This window comes from Salvelinus alpinus, chromosome 16 (genome assembly GCF_045679555.1).
Source record: "Salvelinus alpinus chromosome 16, SLU_Salpinus.1, whole genome shotgun sequence".
NCBI lineage: Eukaryota > Metazoa > Chordata > Actinopteri > Salmoniformes > Salmonidae > Salvelinus > Salvelinus alpinus.
In genome coordinates, this window is record NC_092101.1 from 19,991,335 (window position 1) to 20,009,615 (window position 18,281).

Consider the following 18,281-nt stretch of genomic DNA (forward strand, 5'->3'; position numbering starts at 1 on the left):
CATACTGGCACTCCGCAGAAGGGGCATTCCTCCATATGGAGGATATGAATTCCAATGGAATTCTACAGTATTGCAATGAAATGTTTCAAGGACAAAATTATTTCTTTGTTGTAGTGGGGACACTGATATATATTTTTTTACAAATGTTATATGTATTGGGTACACAGCATGATCCATGCAGATTAAGCATCAGAAATTGATAAATAGTATAATAGTAACCCATAAAAAAATTGAAACCACTGATGTATGTCTCCATTCCTTTTTAATCCCAACCCAGTGAAGAGGTTATCATATCAATACAAATACTGTATGGTTCCACTGTCATTTCAGTCATGTAATAGTCTAAAACCAATAGAAACCCCTAGTCTAACAATGTCTGAAAAACGTTTTAAAAAATTGATGACAAAACACTTTTGTTAATTTCTTTATCAATTTTATTAAAAGTTAATTACATTGTTGGCTTTTTTGTTTGCTTGGTCTTCCAGTCAGTCAGCAAGCTCCAGACCAGTATGATGCCCCAAACAAGGATCCCCTCTGCTGGCCAGTCAGTGGTACTGTCTGCCATAGATATAGAACATGGTATTCCCAAAGACAGTACAGTATTTTATATCTTAATATAGTTGCGCAACAGTCGGTTTTGTTGCTAAACAACCAACCCGTCTATGCGGTCTGCCCTCCTGTCTCCATGACGACAGAGGGCAAGGGTAGAGCAGGTTCATCCCACGTGGACCAGAGGGGTGACCTCTCATACCGACCAGAACCTGCACTTTATTTCAAATTACCTTGGAAATAACTGACAAATACATATTTACAGTCACACTAATAACTTCATATCTTCCTGGAGAGTGCCAGTGCTAAGTGATTCTCAGCACTAGCCTTTTATAGACTGCTTCTCACTGCATTCCCTTACAGCCAAGTAGCTTAATATTGACCCCACAAATTAGGCCCACAAAATAAAATAGTAAAATGTTCCGACAACATATCACAGTTAAATAAACCAATCAATCAACCAGTCAGTTAGTCAGTGGATTATTATTCAACCAGCACTCAGAATCTGCTCCCATATGTCAGTGACCCAGAAATGTATTCAAAGGAAGACAAACGTAATAAAATAAAACAAACAGAAAACAGTGAGACTAGAGCAGATGTCCATGGTGACATACCTGGACTGCAGTCTGTTCTGTTATGAGCCAATAGAGAGAAGACCCCCCAGAATCTGAAATATGAGATGGGCAGATGTATGGGCAGATGTAACTAGAGACAGGTGAAGAGAAAGAACAGAGTGGAAGTCACTGTATTCCATCCTGGTAACCATTCCTTATAAAAACATCTCCCCACTAAAACGTTATCCTTTAGGAGGCACAGTCAGCTGTCCTCCAGGCCAATACTGTGGTTGGGAAAGATCAGTGGGGGGGAGGATAAGGGAGGGGGGGGGATGTGGAGGCTGTCAAAGCTCATCCTTCTCCATCTGCTGGAACGCCTCTAAGTCCTCCCGCCAATCAGCCATCATGGCCTTCACTGATTTGCTGCTAGAGTCCTTGTCAACAGCAGGCTCCTCCTCTGGCTCAGGGTTCCTCTTAATGGCAGGTCCCACATCCTCCTCAGGAGTCACTTCCTCATTGTCGGGAGCTGATTCGTCCAGCTCCACAGTGCTCACGTGTGACCGGTCAAGAGTTGCGGAAGAGGCGGGTGAAGTTTGGTCCTCCTCATGAGCGTCCCCACCTGAGGAAGGAGAAAGGGGTGAGCTCAGTTCATTTTCAGATCACATTCCACCACAATAAATAAACTGTATCCTGCACAATCATCCATATAGGTTCCGAGTATCCTACATCAACCAATCCTATGTATCCTACATATGTATGTATCCTACATACATACACACATACATACATGCATACATATCCTACTCACTATGTATGTGCACTACCAGTCCAAAAAGTTTGGACACATCTACTCATTCAAGGGTTTTTCTTTATTTTTACTATTTTCTACATTATAGAATAGTGAAGACATCAAAACTATGAAATAACACGTATGGAATCATGTAGTAACCAAAAAAGTTAAATTAAAATATATTTTAAAGTAAAAATTCAAAAAGGAACTCGTATATCTGAGCTCTTTTTTGCAGGTGCATGGTAACAGTTGAATAAAATTAGAAGAAAATAAAGAAATCCGCACACCGCTCGATAGCATCACTGTTCTTTAATAAGCTTTACGTATCGGCCACACGGACTTCGTCAGAGCTTTTGTGCGTTTTTTTAAATTAGCACCCTTATGTAGACATAGCCCCACCCACATCCATTCCATGCATCGAATGGGGTTGGAGTCGAGGGAAAACAAATCAGTGCTACCAAATATAACAAATGTGCATTTCATAAATATTAGAATAAAGCGTGTACATAAAACGTATTAAACACATATGTAAAACCACAACAAGGACATCGACCTACCAAGCAAGTTTTCATAAATCATTGGGTACAGCGCAAGAACATCAAGAGTAAACTGAAATGGGGGCATAATTCATGTTCACAACATACATAGGAATTTCATCATTTAGACCTCTAGGAAATAATGTCTGGAGGGTGAAAATCCAAAAACATTCTCTTTTGCTCAGAGTATTATTTATATCACCTCCCATGTCTGATATGCCACAAAATAAAATATATATATATATTTTTTTTAAGGTAGAAATTTCATGTTTTAGGTCATTAAAATGTACTGCAACTGGATAATCCCTGTCGTTTCTCCCGATTGAACTTATATGTTCACAAATTCTCTGTTATAGCGAATGAGAGGTTTTACCTACATAACACAGCCCACATGGACATTTAATCATGTAGATAACATGGGTGGTGGAGCACGTACATCATTTATTTGGAACCATTTTCCTGTATGTGGGTGGCAGAAATATTCACACTTCATCATATTGTTGCACTGTGCAGGAAAACTTGTTTTCTTGCGCTGTACCCAATGATTTATGAAAACTTGCTTGGTAGGTCGATGCCCTCATTGTGGTTTTACAGACGTGTTTAATACTTTTTATGTACACACTTTATTCAAATATATATATGAAATGCACATTGTTATATTTGGTAGCACTTATTTGTTTTCCCTCGACTCCAACCCCATTTGATTCATGGAAAAGATGTGGGTCGAGCTGTGTACATAAGGGTGTTAATTTAAAACACACAAAAGCTCTGACGAAGGCCATGTGGCCGAAACGTAAGCTTATTAAAGAACAGTGACACTATCAAGAGCGCTGTGCAGTTTTCTTTTTTTCTCAGATTCTTCAAATTAGCCACCTTGACAGCTTTGCACACGCTTGGCATTCTCTCAACCAGCTTCACCTCGAATGCTTTTACAACAGTCTTGAAGAAGTTCCCACATATGCTGAGCACTTGTCTGCTTTGCATTTGCGCTGCGGTCCAAACTCATCCCAAACCATCTCAATTGAGGTCAGGTGATTGTGGAGGCCAGGTCATCTGACGCAGCACTCCATCACTCTCCTTCTTGGTCAAATAGCCCTTACACAGCCTGGAGGTGTGTTGGGTCATTGTCCTGTTGAAAAACAAATGATAGTCCCACTAAGCGCAAACCAGATGGGATGGCTTATCGCTGCAGAATGCTGTGGTAGCCATGCTGGTTAAGTGTGCCATGAATTCTAAATAAATCACTGACAGTGTCACAAGCAAAGCACCCCCACACCTCCATGCTTCACGGTGGGAACTAAACATGCAGAAATCATTCGTTCACCTACTCTGCGTCACAAATACACGGCGGTTGGACCCAAAAATCTCAAATTTGGCCTCATCAGACCAAAGGACCGAATTCCACAAGTCTAATGTCCATTGTTTGTTTCTTGGCCCAAGCAAATCTGTTCTTCTTATTGGTGTCCTTTAGTAGTGGTTTCTTTGCAGCAATTCGACCATGAAGGCCTGATTCACAGTCTCCTCTGAAGAGTTGATGTTGAGATGCGTCTGTTATTTGAACTCTGTGAAGGATTTATTTGGACTGCAATCTAAGGTGCAGTTAACTCAAATTAATTTATCATCTGCAGCAGAGGTAACTGGGTCTTCCTTTCCTGTGGCGGTCTTCATGAGAGCCAGTTTCATCATAGCGCTTGATGGCTTTTGCGACTGCACTTGAAGTCCTTGAAATTTTCCGCATTGACTGACCTTCATGTGTCAAAGTAATGATGGACTGTCATTTGTCTTTGCTTATTTGAGCTGTTCTTGCCATAAAATGGACTTGGTCTTCTACCAAATAGGGCTACCTTCTGTATACCACCCCTACCTTGTCACAACACAACTGATTGGTTCAAACGCATTAAGGAGGAAAGACATTTCTCAAATTAACTTTTAACAAAGCACATCTGTTAATTGAAATGCATTCCAGGTGAATACCTCATGAAGCTGGTTGAGAAAATGCCAAGAGTATGCAAAGCTGTCATCAAGGCAAAGAGAGGCTACTTTGAAGAATCTTAAATATATTTTTCTTTGTTTAAAACTTTTTGGGTTACTACATGATTCCATGTATTTCATAGTTTTGATGTCTTCACAATTATTCTACAATGTAGAAGAAAGTACAAATAAAGAAAAACCTTGGAATGAGTAGGTGTGCCCAAACTTTTGACTGGTACTGTATATCTAACACAAGCACCCACACCGGTCATTCCCAGACAGAAATAGAGCAGTGTTGCAGTTCACAAGAGGCAGCGAACTATAAACAGCACGGTACTGATGAGTCATGTGCAGTACAGACCAACAGTATCATGCTCTTGATGAGTTTTGAGATGGCCAGCTATTTACACAAGACTAACCTGCACTGAGCTGCTCTACCACACACAAAATAATGGAGGAGAGGGGAAAGAGGGCGATACTTACTGCTCTCCAGCAGGATGCCAGGGAGAGGTTTACCTTTGAATATGGAGGCTGCTCATCCAAAGGGTGAAGGGAAAGGAAAGAAAGAAAGCAGAGGAAAGTTACTGTTACAGTCCACCACAGGGAAGGAGAGGAGAAGGAAGACAAATGGAAAGGGAGCTGTATCCTGTATCACACTGGGTGCTCACCATCACCTATCTCCACCAAGCTGCTACTGTAAAGTGGCCACAGGCCCACTATTTGGAGTCACCACTGAACCCTGAAATACTGGCCATTTTGAAATCTTCACAAAATCAAATCTGGTCTCTAATGAGCTGAAATAAGGACCCATGTTCTGAACATGTCTCCAGTCAGTAGCACCCTCCTGTTCTGTCCAGTGGATCTCACCTCGGTCTCTGGCCTTGTCGCTCAGCAGCACCTCCACCTCCCTGTACTCCTTAAGAGCCTCCAACAGGATGTTTCCCTCCTTGTAGAACAGGAAGAGCAGGGGCAAGGTGACGTCTTCCGTGTTGCGGCCATCGCCGGCCATCTGGAAGAGGGGAGCTGTGTCACTGCTGCTGCCCTCGTTGTCATCTGTTGGGGAGAAGGAGGGGGTAGTTAGCAGGGTAAAAGAGGACCCTATAAATGGTAATACATCAGTTTATTAAAAGGTTATATACATAATGAAAGTGTTATGAACATGTATAAATGTCAGAAGTATGATGAGAGTTAGTGAAGCCTTCTTGAAGTAGATTAATTCATTTAAATTAAGATCCTGTGTTAGTTGGTCCTCCTCACCGATGACGATGCCTCCGATGGCCCCAGCCTTCATGATGTGTCTTGCCTTCTCAGCGAACATACACTGGCCCCGCTGCAGCAAAGCGATGCGGCCCTGTACAAAGGCAGCGTTGCTCAGCTCCGCACAGCCACTGTAGGGCTCAGCCACTGTCACAAACCCACGCACCTACAGACAGACAAAGAGAGTACATGTTCAAACGTCACTCGGAACGCTGAGAATAGAGAACGTCTGGCACCTAGGGACAAGACAGGATAAACAAACAAGCAGACAGGCGCCCATCCATTGGAAATTGGCACACTGAAACACACTCACCCCAGTGATGCTCTTGGAAAGGTCTGTGCCAAACTGTGCTGGGCCAGCGGTCAGCACCACTCTGCCGAAGAAGGGGTGTGAGATGATCTGTACGGCGCGCGGAGGGAGCTGCTCCTTCTGCTGCTGGCTGGACAGCTCCATCATCTCCTGCATGAAGCGCATCCCGTCCTCTGCTGCCACAGCACTGACCGCCTAGAGAGAGGAAGTAACGGGAGAGAGAGGGACGGAGATGGAGTTAGAGAGGAGAGGGCAGTAGATGGGGAGAGACTGAATAACACTCATATGGGGGGGTTGGCAGTCATCTTATGACACCATTCAAATTGATAGCAAAAACATGTCTCCCAGCTTGTATTGTGCATGAATATTTACCTGTGTAGCGTGTTGGACTAGCTGCACTCTGCCATCCTTCAGGTGTATAAGGCTGACTCCCATCCTCCTCAGCAGCTCCAGGTGATCAGGGTTGTTGGCCATGAAGTCCTGAGCCCTCAGAGGGGGGCGACCCATCCCTGGCTCACTGGACGAGAGGGAGGGCATTAATGTTCACATTCAGTATGGTTGTGACAAGAATAATATTCTGCCATATTTCAGTACAAAAAGCACTTAACATGATTCCTCACGTTAGGCATAATGTCCCTTACCGGTGAACGGCAGGGCGGGGACAGCTCTTGTCCACAGCACTTCTGATTGGATCTCGGAGGTTCCGAGGGAAGGCAGGGTCAGGGAAAAGGAGGCGTGTGTTGGGGCAGGTCCAATCAAAGTTGGAGTCATCCAGCTCTTCCTCTGACTAAGACAGGGTGGGAGAGAACAAACATAACTAACTCGATCATCTGAATATTATTAGAAGTAGTATCATTAGAACTATAGCTGGTCACAGCATGTGATTTTACTATACCCACCCAAAGAGATTTGACAGAGGCGGACAGATGAGGCAGAGATTCAGCATGTACCGTGGAGTTGGCGGGAGGAGAGGGGCCGCGAGGGGCAGTGGACAGGGACAGGGACAGGGGCAGGAGGTGAGCCTCGGTGGTGAAGATGTAGTCCTCAACATTAAACGGCAGATCTTCCTCCTCTGCAAACAGCAGGAACAGGTACTTGAACATCTCCGCCAGGAAGAAGGAGTCCATTCTGAGAGGAAGCAAGCCAAATTTGGAGCAGCAGTGTAGACACCACATAAACCAGTTTGATTTAACTACCTGCCTGGCACACGGTTGCTCAGCCACTTAAACCATCCACCTCTGTTTCCCGCCCATCATTAAATGCCAGTCAGACCCTCCCCGTCCCTTGGCTATTCCCCTGGATCTGGGCTCTCACCGGTCCTCGTGGCTCCCGGTGCGAACGTCCTTCATGGCAGCAAAGCCGCAGGGGACCCGGGCAAAGCGGTTCAGGTTGTCCAGCACCGTGCGCCCTACCTCTAGGTAGTAGGGGTCTTTGGTGGCCTAGAGGGGGAACAGTGGGACCAGGGTTAGACACTGTACAACTGGATTAGGCAATAACGAAGGCCACTGAGATCAAAATGTACAGTGCATTCGAGAAGTATACAGACCTCTTCACGTTTCCACATTTTGTTACAGCCTTATTCTAAAATGGATTAAAAAAAAAAAAAAATCCTCAACCTACACACAATACCCATAATAACAAACCGAATACATGATTTTTGAAATATTTGCAAATGTTTTATAAATAAGAAAATGGAAATGTCACATTTACTTAAGTAATCAGACCCTTTACTGAGTACTTTGTTAAAGCACCTTTGGCAGCGATTACAGCCTCGAGTCTTCTTGGGTATGACGCTACAAGCTTCACACACCTGTATTTGGGGAGTTTCTCCCATTCTTCTCTGCAGATCCTCACAAGCTCTATAAGGTTGGATGGGGAGCGTCGCTGCACAGCTATTTTCAGGTCTTTCCAGAGATGTACGATCGGATTCAAGTTCAGGATCTGGCTGGGTTACTCAAGGATATTCAGAGACTTGTCCTGAAGCCACTCCCTGCGTTGTCTTGGCTGTGTGCTTCGGGTCATTGTCCTGTTGGAAGTTGAACCTTTGCCTCAGTCAGAGGTCCTGTTCTGGAGCAGGTTTTCATCAAGGATCTCTTTACTTTGCTCCTTTCATCTCTCCCTCAACCCTGACTAGTCTCCCAGTTCCTGGCACTGAAAAACATCCCCACAGCATGATGCTGCCACCACCATGCTTCAAAGTATGGATGGTGCCAGGTTTCCTCCAGACGTGACTCTTGGCATTCAGGCCAAATAATTCAATCTTGGTTTCATCGGTCCAGAGAATCTTGTTTCTCATGGTCTGAGAGTCTTTAGGTGCCTTTCGGCAAACTCCAAGTGGACTGTCATGTGCCTTTTACTGAGGAGTGGCTTCCGTCTGGCCATTCTACCATAAGGGCTTAATTGGTAGAGTGCTGCAGAGATGGTAGAACCTTCCAGAAGGACAACCATCTCCACAGAGGAACCCTGGAGCTCTGTCAGAGTGACCATCGGGTTCTTGGTCACCTCCCTGACCAAGGCCTTTCTCCCATGATTGCTCAGTTTGGCCAGGCAGCCAACTCTATGAAGTGCCTTGGTGGTTCCAAACTTCTTCCAGTTAAGAATGGGAAAGGGAAAGAGGGATACCTAGTCAGTTGTACAACTGAAATGTGTCTTCCGCATTTAAACGATCCACTCTGAATCAGAGAGGTGTGGGGGGCTGCCTTAAATCGACATACATTTCTCAGGGGCAGAACGACATTTTTTTAACTTTGTCAGCTTGGTTATTCGATCCAGCAACCTTCGATGGAGGCCACTGTGTTCTTGGGGACCTTCGATGGTGCAGACATTTTTTGGTGCCCTTCCCCAGATCTGTGCTTCAACACAATCCTGTCTCGGAGCTCTACGGACAATTCCTTCGACTTCATGGCCTGGTTTTTGCTCTGACATGCACCGTCAACTGTGGGACCTTATATAGACAGGTGTGTGCCTTTCCAAATCATGTCCAATCAATTGAATTTACCACAGGTTGACTCCAATCAAGTTGAAGAAACCTCGCAAGGGTGATCAATGGAAAAAGGATGCACCTGAGCTCAATTGAATCTCATAGCAAAGGGTCTGAATAGTTATGTAAATAAGCGTTGTTTTTAACATTTTAAATACATTTGCAAAAAATGTCTAAAAACCTGTTTTCGCATTGTCATTATGGGGTATTGTGTGAAGGTTGATAAAAAAAAAAATCTATCCATTTTAGATTAAGGGTGAAACGTCACAAAATGTGGAAAAAGGGGTCTGAAAATTCTGACTGTACTGTATGTTCATGGATCTATGTCAACTTCTAGACTGCATGTCTGCATAGTCCTTACCTTGTACAGGAAATAGGTGCTCTCTGCAAACTCAGGTCTTAGTGGATGCTGAGCCCAGTGTACCCTGAAGTCAGTGGTGAACGCCTAGGGAACAAAGAGGGGTGTTAAAGGCTACAGCCTGAGTGAGAGCAAAGGGAGGGAGAGGAAGCAAAACAAAATTTGAGCTAACCTCTGGGAGGAAGTTGTGTTTCTTGGTGACTTGATACAGCATCTCATGGGTCTCAATGGCCGGCCGGATATCTCCCTTCAACACCTGGGAGATTCATTAACAAGGTTAGGAGGAAAATACATGTTTAAATTTGTCTCCATAATCTCAGCACTATCTTTATGTACTAAAACCCCTGCTTAGGCAGCTGGTCTGTTAGTGACGCCAGGCTGAGTGTCTCACCTGCAGCCCAGGGAAGAATGCCAGGAGGGAGTCCATCCAGGTGCGAGCAGGCAGCAGAGGCTTGTGGATGTGAACATCCAGCAGGAGAGGAGGCTGGCTGATGTACTTCATTATAGACGCATAGTGCTGGAAACACAAATAATGAGAAAATATGACAAGCTGAGGATGAGAATGGAGCATACTTTCTGTGTATTGAATTCCATCATAATAAAGGCATAATAGCATTCCATGATTTCGGCTGGAGAATGGTTACAGCGTGTGACGTCACTCACAATGTTGAAGCGCTGCAGAAAGAGGTCATCTCCCAGGAGAATGTAGGCTTTCAGCAGGTACTCATAATACGAGTCGATCCCTGCTCCAACTCCGCTGTCTGGAACAATACAACAGTGTACCATTTCATACCTCAGAAACACCAATGGCCTATTTCTACAAGTACAGAACATCAGCGCCTACCCCCTTGCCCATTTACTTCTACCACATCCAATACACTGTCCTTCGTGGGAAAAATCCATGTAAACCCTCCTTTATCATACTAGTTATGGCCTGGGACGGGTTCTCTTCCTCACCCCTGCGGACCCACTCTCCTGAGTGGATGTTGATGGTTGTTCCCACTAGGTTGCTGTTCCTCTGTCTCTTCTCCCACAGGAAGTTTAGGGCTCTCCGTGCATGGACCTGAGTATGATGAAATTAATTGTCAAATTATTGAATTTTTAAAAATCTATTTAGCAGAATATTTTATGCAAAGCGACTTAGTCATGCATGGATAAAAACAATGTAACGTACGGGTGGTCCTGGGAATCAAAACCCACTATCCTGGCGTGGCAAGAGCCATGCTCTACCAACTGAACTACAGAAGACCATGAATCAATATCATTCAGACACACTGGGATCGCCGAGAGTCAACAAGCTGGACTGACCCTTTAAGGTCTAGTACCGCTGCAGTCTAGTCATGCATCAGCCGTGATCTGAACACACATTTTAAAGTAAGAGACGAATGTCTTATACCTCAAACACAGGGTCCCCAGTGAAGCGACTCAAGGCAGCGAACTCCAGGATGATGGTACCAGCACAAGCTGTGCAGGTGTCCGTCTCTGTGCCCGTCCGAGACTCAGGACCCCTGACACCATGCTTCAAGTTTACCTGTTGAGTGGAATTATAAGGCTCAATATAGCTGTCATAGACTGAAATACACCGCTGTGTTCCAAGTCATTGTTCACGTGAACTATACAGCCATAGAAAACTCTGCCTCTGAAAACTATGGCAGCTGCAAGCAGAGCACTGAAGCAGAAAATGTAATGATGCAGTCATAATCTGAGAGGGCTGCTGTACTCTTACCCGCTAGCCGACGGCATCCTTTTAGCTAATGTGCTTGCCAAAAGTTGCCCTCTCAACCTTATGGGTGTATGTACATGCTTGTGTGGGTGTGTGTGTGACATATTATGGTAAAAACACAACAGCCGAGACCTTATGTTAAGTCTATGTATAGGCTGCATGTATAGTCAGAGCTCACCCTGGGGTAAGGTAGGCCACTGCTGGTGTTGAAGGCAGGCAGGAGTCTGAGACCCAGGTCTTTGGCCATGTGGAGCAGCTCATCCTGGTACCACTGCATGTAATGCCCTGCATCCTTCAGCATCACAGCCATGGAGTGGCCCCCTAGCAGCCCCCTGAAAACATAAGGAAAGTCACAATAGTCACATAAACACACGCAAGCACACATGATGTCCAGCCAGTCAACAGTCTTTCGTTTTTTTCTTACCCCAGCACACGGATGTTGGTCTCAAAGACAGACACCACAACGTCATTGTCGAGTCGCACATCTTTCAGCACTCTCCTCACTGCTGCTTCAAACTCTGCTGTCTTGTTTAAGAGCTGGAAGTAAATACAGGAGGAAATCAATTAAAATCAAAGCATCCCTAAAAACAGAGACTGAACAAAACCAACAAGGCAGCTTACTGGTCGGTGATACAAACTAAAGAGATTTTACTCACCACTAGAGTGTCCAGGGTGTCGATGAGGGTGAGAGAGAACCTTAAAACACACAGACAATTCAATCAAATCACTGTCACAGTCCCTTATGGCGAGAAGATATCAACATAGAGACTCAAGAGTATTCCAGTGCCAACAGGACTGTTTCTCCCGTTACCACATCCTACTCAGGCCTGAAGGCAGGCAGGCAGACAGGCCCTTACATCCCCAGTGCGTCATCCACGTCTCCCCGACTGGGCTCCAGCCCACGCACCCTTCCCCGACACGTCAGAGGCATCAGCTCATCTGCTGGGTACGCATGGTCCTGGAGAACACAACCAATAAGGATCAATAGTAGTGTGTAAAGGTTGACCATATGTCAGACAATACTTGACATACAGTAGGCATAAATAAGGTTCAAGTAGTTTCCTTGCAAAACACTCTACCACACCAAAATCAATACATTCATATCTGTTCCTGGCAAATAAAGCAGAAATGTAAAACACTTGCCACGCACTAATTTAATCTGAAAGGACACTAATTTAATCTGAAAGGACCCATGAGAACCAACATGAGAAGTTCACAGGAGCATGTCAAAGGAAAGCTAAGAGTCTATATAGGCATACAGTGCATTCGGATAGTATTCAGACCCCTTGACTTTTCCCACATTTTGTTATGTTACAGCCTTATTCTAAAATGGTTGAAATTATTTTTCCTCATCTACACACAATACCCCATAATAACAAAGAAAAACAAATGAGACATTTTTGCTATTTTTGCTATTTTTTAAAATACAAAAACAGAAATGGAAGGTGAACCTTTTCCCCCAGTCTGAGGTCCTGAGCACTCTGGAGCAGGTTTTCAGCAAGGATCTCTTTACTTTGCTCGATCCTGACTAGTCTCCCAGTCCCTGCCAACGAAAAACATCCCCACAGCAGGATGCTACCACCATGCTTCACCGTAGGGATGGTGCCAGGTGTCCTCCAGACATGACGCTTCGCATTCAGGCCAAAGAGTTCAATCTTGGTTTCATCAGACCAGAGAATCTTGTTTCTCATGGACTGAGTCTTTTAGGTGCCTTTTGGCAAACTCCAAGCGGGCTGTCATGTGCCTTTTACTGAGGACTGGCTTCCGTCTGGCCACTACCATAAAGGCCTGATAGGTGGAGTGCTGCAGAGATGGTTGTCCTTCTGGATGGTTCTCCCATCTCCACAGAGGTACTCTAGAGCTCTGGCAGAGTGACCATCGGGTTCTTGGTGACCTCCCTGACCAAGGCCCTTCTCCCCCGATTGCTCAGTTTGGCCTTGGCGGCCAGCTCTAGGTAGAATCTTGGTAGTTCCAAACTTCTTCCATTTAAGAATGATGGAGGTCACGGTGTTCTTGGGGACCTTCAATGTTGCAGAAATGTTTTGGTACCTTTCCCCAGATCTGTGTCTCGACACAATCCTGTCTCTGAGCTCTACGGACAATTTCTTCGACATCATTGCATGTCAGAGCAAAAACCAAGCCCTGTCAACTGTGGGACCTTATATAGACAGGTGTGTGCCTTTCCAAATCATGTCCATTCAATTGAATTTACCACAGGTTGACTCCAATCAAGTTGTAGAAACATCAAGGATGATCAATGGAAACAGGATGCACCGGAGCTCAATTTCAAGTCTCATAGCAAAGGGTCTGAATAATTATGTAAATAAGGTATTTTATTTATAAAACATTTGCAAACATCTCTAAAAATCTGTTTTCGCTTTTGTCATTATGGATATTGAGTGTAGATTGATGAGGGAAAAAACTATTTCATCCATTTTAGAATAAGGCTGTTTCGTAACAAAATGTGGAAAAAGTCATGGGGTCTGAATACTTTATATATATTTTAAAACCATTTTTCCATTTTTAAAAATTAGGAATAAGCAAAGGCTTTGATGTTTGGTCAAACAGATGGAAAATAGGTCTTAGAAAACATCTACCAGAAAAAGTCTTAATCTTCACACCCCTTGACCTTTTCCACATTTCATTGTGTAACAGCCTGAATTAAGAATTGATTAATTTAAGATTATTTGTCACTGGTTTACACACACAATACCCCATAATGTCAAAGTGGAATTAGGTTTTTAGACATTTTTACCAATTAATACAAATGTTTAGCTGAAATGATTCAATAAGTATTCAACCCCTTTGTTAATGGAAGCTTAAATAATTTCAGGAGCTAAATATTTGCTTAACAAGTCACATACTGTAATACATTTCATGGACTCATTCTGTGTGCAATAGTGTTGAACAGGATTTTTTAATGACTACCTCATCTCTGTACCCCACACATACAGAATTTTAAGGTCCCTCAGTCGAGCAGTGATTTTCACACACAGATTCAACCACAGGGAGGTTTTCCAATGCCTTGCAAAAAAGGGCACCTATTGGTAGATGGGTCAAAATGTAAAAAGCAGACATTGAATATCCCTCTGGGAAAGGTAAAGTTACTAATTACACATTGGATGGTGTATCAATACACCCAGTCACTACAAAGATAAAGGCGTCCTTCCTAACTTGGTTGCCGGAGAGGAAGGAAACCGCTCAGGGATTTCAACATGAGGCCTAATGGTGACTTTAAAACAGTTACAGTTTAATGGCTGTGATAGGAGAAAACTGAGGATGGATCAACAACATGTAGTTACTCCACAATACTAACCTAAATCGCTGAGTGAAAAGAAGCCTGTAAAGAATAAAAAATATTCCAAAACATGCATCCTGTTTGCAATAAAGTAAAACTGGCAAAGAAATGTGGCAAAGAAATTAACTTTATGTGCTGAATACAAAGCGTTATGCTTAGGGCAAATCTAACATCACCGAGTACCACTCTTCATATTTTCCAGCATGGTGGTGGCTGCATCAAGTTATGGGTATGCTTGTTATCGGCGTTTTTTTTATTAAAAGAAACGGAATGGAGCTAAGCACAGGCAAAATCCTAGAGGAAAACCTGGTTCAGTCTGCTTTCCAACAGCCACTGAGACAAATTCAACTTTCAGCAGGACAATAACCTAAAACACAAATCAAATATACACTGGAGTTGTTACCCAATATGACAGTGAATGTTCCGGAGTGGCCTACTTACAGTTGACTTAGATTGGCTTGAAACGCTATGGCAAGACTTGAAATGGCTGTCTAGCATTTTTCTTCCACTTTGATAGAGTATTTTTTGTAGATCGTCGACCAAAAAAAAGAGAATTCAATCAATTTTAATCCCACTTTGTAAAACAACAAAAAGTAGAAAACGTCAAGGGGGTTGAATACTTTCTGAAGGCACTGAACCGAATGAATAGTCATTAAACACTGGTCACCTTAATAATGTTTAGATACTGTTTTCCCCACTTTATAAGTACATACTGTATTCTAGTCATGGCTCATCCTATATAACTACTGCTATACACACACACACACATACCTTTTCTATTCACATACTAACCATACACACACATATACACTCAGTGGGCAGTTTATTAGGTTCACAAAAATGGTTCGCTCCTACAGACAGTGAGTCACCTGGCCGTGGCTTGCTAAGGCAGACAGGCAGTTCAATTACTGTTCGATTGAGTGCTAGAATGGGCAAAACAAGTTACCTAAGCGACTGTGTTATATGAGCGTCGATGCCAGGTGTGTCTGTTCCAGTATCTCATAAATTGCCAACCTCCTGGGCTTCACACACAACAGTGTCTAGGGGATTTACTGAGAATAGCGCGACAAACAAAAAGTCAGCGGAGGTCCTGTGGGTGAAAACAGCTCTTTGATGAGAGGTCGAAGCAGAATGGTAAGAATCATGCAAGCTAACAGGTGGGCCACAAACAGGCAAGTAACAGTGCAGTACAACAGTGGTGTGTAGAACGGCATCTCGGAACGCACAACTCGTCGGTCATTTTCACGGATGGGCTATTGCAGCAGACGACCACACCGGGTTCTACTCCTATCAGCTAAAAACAATAAGTAGCTCCAGTTGGTTCGTGATCACCAACAGACAGTTGATTGATTTAAAAATAAACAAATAAATCACCTGGTTGGTGTTTGCGAATCCCAGTTGCTGTTGCATCATGCTGATGGCAGAGTCAGGATTTGGCATAAGCAACATGAGTCCATGGCCCCATCCCACCTGGTGTCAACAGTACAGGCTGGTGGCGGTGGTGTAATGGTTTGGGGAATCTTTTCCTGACACGCATTTGGTCCCTTGATACCAATTGAGCAACATTTCCATGCCCCGAAGAATTCAGGCTGTTTGAGGCAAAGGGGGGGTCTGACCCGGTACTAGATGGATGTACCTAATAAAGTGTCCACTGAGTGTATATTTATATTCCGCATCTGGTCCGAAAGCTAATTTCCAGAAATTCTATACATTCTTCCATAGGGTTTTGTACTGCATATTTAAATACTGTTTGTAAGCAGATCATTCTAATATTTCTACTACTGTACATTGCATTTTAGTTACACTGTTTATACACTGCATATTTATTTATATACTGGAATCTTGACATATCAAATTAATTTATATAGCCCTTCTTACATCAGCTGATATCTCAAAGTGCTATACAGAAACCCAGCCTAAAACCCCAAACAGCAAGCAAGTGCAGGTGTAGAAGCATAGCTCACTAATATAGCTACTGCTGTACATACCATTCTTAGTATATCTTGTGTAAATACGCATAGATTGCATTTGGATGTATTACAGTGCTATTTGGGTTGTTAATTTATTTTGTTCCGACATTTCTTGATTTCTTGTTGTGGTTTTTGTAATCTTTTTTAAAATTATTATTATTTGTGTACTTGTTTGACATTTTACTGCATTGTTAGAAGCTAGTAACACAAGCATTTCACTGCACCCACTAGAACATCTGATAAACTGTGTATGCGACCATTAAACTTTGATTTGATCTCAGTTATATGAATGGGGCAGGTGCGGTGACGAGACTTACCATATAATTTGAATAAGCATGGTCAAACATCTCAACCACTTGGTTCCTTGAAGGGAAAGAACAAGTCAGCTTAGCTCATTCTCCTTTATCTGAGGCAGTCAGAACATGTCACACATCTAGCTCAGAACCAGACATCTTTCTCACTCACCTCAGTTTGAGCTTCTCCTCTCGTGACATAGATTGTCCAAGCCTGCATAAGGTGCTCAGTAATAGCAGCAATGAGAACAATAGGGCCGACATTGTTGCGGGGCGAAACCACAACACTGTGCACATAGATACAACCTGTCTTTTTCAGTCAAGCGCAACTGTAACCGATCATCACATTAATATTGGCCTAGACACCACAACACTCTCTGATAAACACAAGCACTCAGATCTCATGTTCACATATTCAGCACTAGGGGACACTTCAGGCAAAGTCTGTCTGCCCAATGATTATTTAACACATTGAGGCAGTGCTGTTTATAAGGCCAACAATATTGTTACTAATAAGCTTATTGATGCCCATTTAGACACCATCTTTGACTCACTCCACCTCACCAAAGTCATAATGTACAAATCCCGGTTTATGGCAGTGGTGTGACAAGAGGTTGGACATACAACTGTATCTAAAAATCAGGCTCATAAGTAATATATTTGACAGAATGCAGGAATGCTGTAGTATTATGTAAACTGATATCAGTGATCTGTCATAAAATGCGTCTTAATATCTAAGACAAAGTTATACAAAGACGTTCGCGCACACTCCTTCCTTGACTCAGTGTCAAATCCCTTAAAACCGCGTTCACCTGTTGGTCACACCTGTTTGCTGTCCAATCACTGACACATGCGGCACCCGGACCTACTGTAGCGTGTGACACGTTGGCAAAGCTTCAGTCAACACAAAACATTCACATACTGTTAATCCCCGCTGTCGGTGGCGTTTATTAACGGTTAATCACATTATTGATTACTGACAGTGTAACAATCTTCAAGTCAATCAAAACAAACTCTCCTTCCGTATTAACGTTACTTGACATCCGTGTCTGGGTAAGTGGACACCATAAACGCTTAACTACTGCCAGTAATACCGAAGAGGTCAATTCTCGGTTTCAGGTTAACTTAAAACTACCAAATAATTAGCTAATCATTAACTAATTCCGATAACGTAGCTGACTACAAAGTTGTTCCGTTGCTATTGACAGTAGCCCCATAGAGAAGATCTAGCTAATGTTAGCTATAACAATTAGGATATCCGTAAAGCAAGCTAGACGAGAAAGCTAATATAACCAGAAAGCTAACAAAGTTAGCTTTTATTTCCTCCTTTGACAGTTCCCCTCTTTCGTCCGACAGTTGTGGAGCCAGCTAGCTAGCCAGCTTGTCCAGTAAATGACAGTCCAAAAACAAGCGAAGTAGGAAAGGCGCCGAGTCCATTTCAGCCGTTTATATAAGCCCCTCGGGCAGTGTCTTCTGTTCTGCTTGTTATATTTGGCCGTTCTCTGTTGCCTTGAGCATAAACCCTTAGCCGTGAAATAAAAGCAAAGGTGCTGTTAAGATAAACGTCAACAACATCCGCATCCGGTTAGGATGTAGTGCCCTCAGCCCCTTCCAACACCTAAATGTTGTAGTTTTGTCATGCAATATTATTGCAGTCGTTATATATTTGCAAAGAATATGCCTTAAAAAATG

General features: G+C 43.3%; 1 protein-coding gene across 4 annotated transcripts; it reads right to left on the reverse strand.

Moving 5' to 3' along the window:
• Nucleotides 1-411: 411 nt before the first annotated feature.
• Nucleotides 412-18,177, reverse strand: LOC139541076 (ER degradation-enhancing alpha-mannosidase-like protein 3). Of its 4 annotated transcripts, none has more exons than XM_071345284.1 (21): nucleotides 16,762-18,177; nucleotides 16,614-16,659; nucleotides 11,886-11,986; nucleotides 11,685-11,724; nucleotides 11,453-11,565; nucleotides 11,207-11,360; nucleotides 10,702-10,836; nucleotides 10,263-10,368; nucleotides 9,969-10,066; nucleotides 9,697-9,822; nucleotides 9,478-9,561; nucleotides 9,309-9,392; nucleotides 7,282-7,406; nucleotides 6,918-7,095; nucleotides 6,609-6,754; nucleotides 6,340-6,484; nucleotides 5,971-6,162; nucleotides 5,658-5,823; nucleotides 5,268-5,453; nucleotides 4,884-4,931; nucleotides 412-1,722 (listed from the first exon to the last, which is right to left on the reverse strand). In XM_071345284.1, exons 1-21 carry the CDS (start codon nucleotides 16,884-16,886, stop codon nucleotides 1,448-1,450), a joined length of 2,673 nt encoding a protein of 890 aa, XP_071201385.1. In that variant the 5' UTR covers nucleotides 16,887-18,177; the 3' UTR covers nucleotides 412-1,447. The 4 variants fall into 4 exon arrangements, with proteins under 4 accessions (XP_071201385.1, XP_071201383.1, XP_071201382.1 ...); XM_071345282.1 differs by having other exon boundaries at nucleotides 4,917-4,931; nucleotides 6,867-7,095; XM_071345281.1 differs by having other exon boundaries at nucleotides 6,867-7,095.
• Between the last annotated feature and the right edge of the window lie 104 nt (nucleotides 18,178-18,281).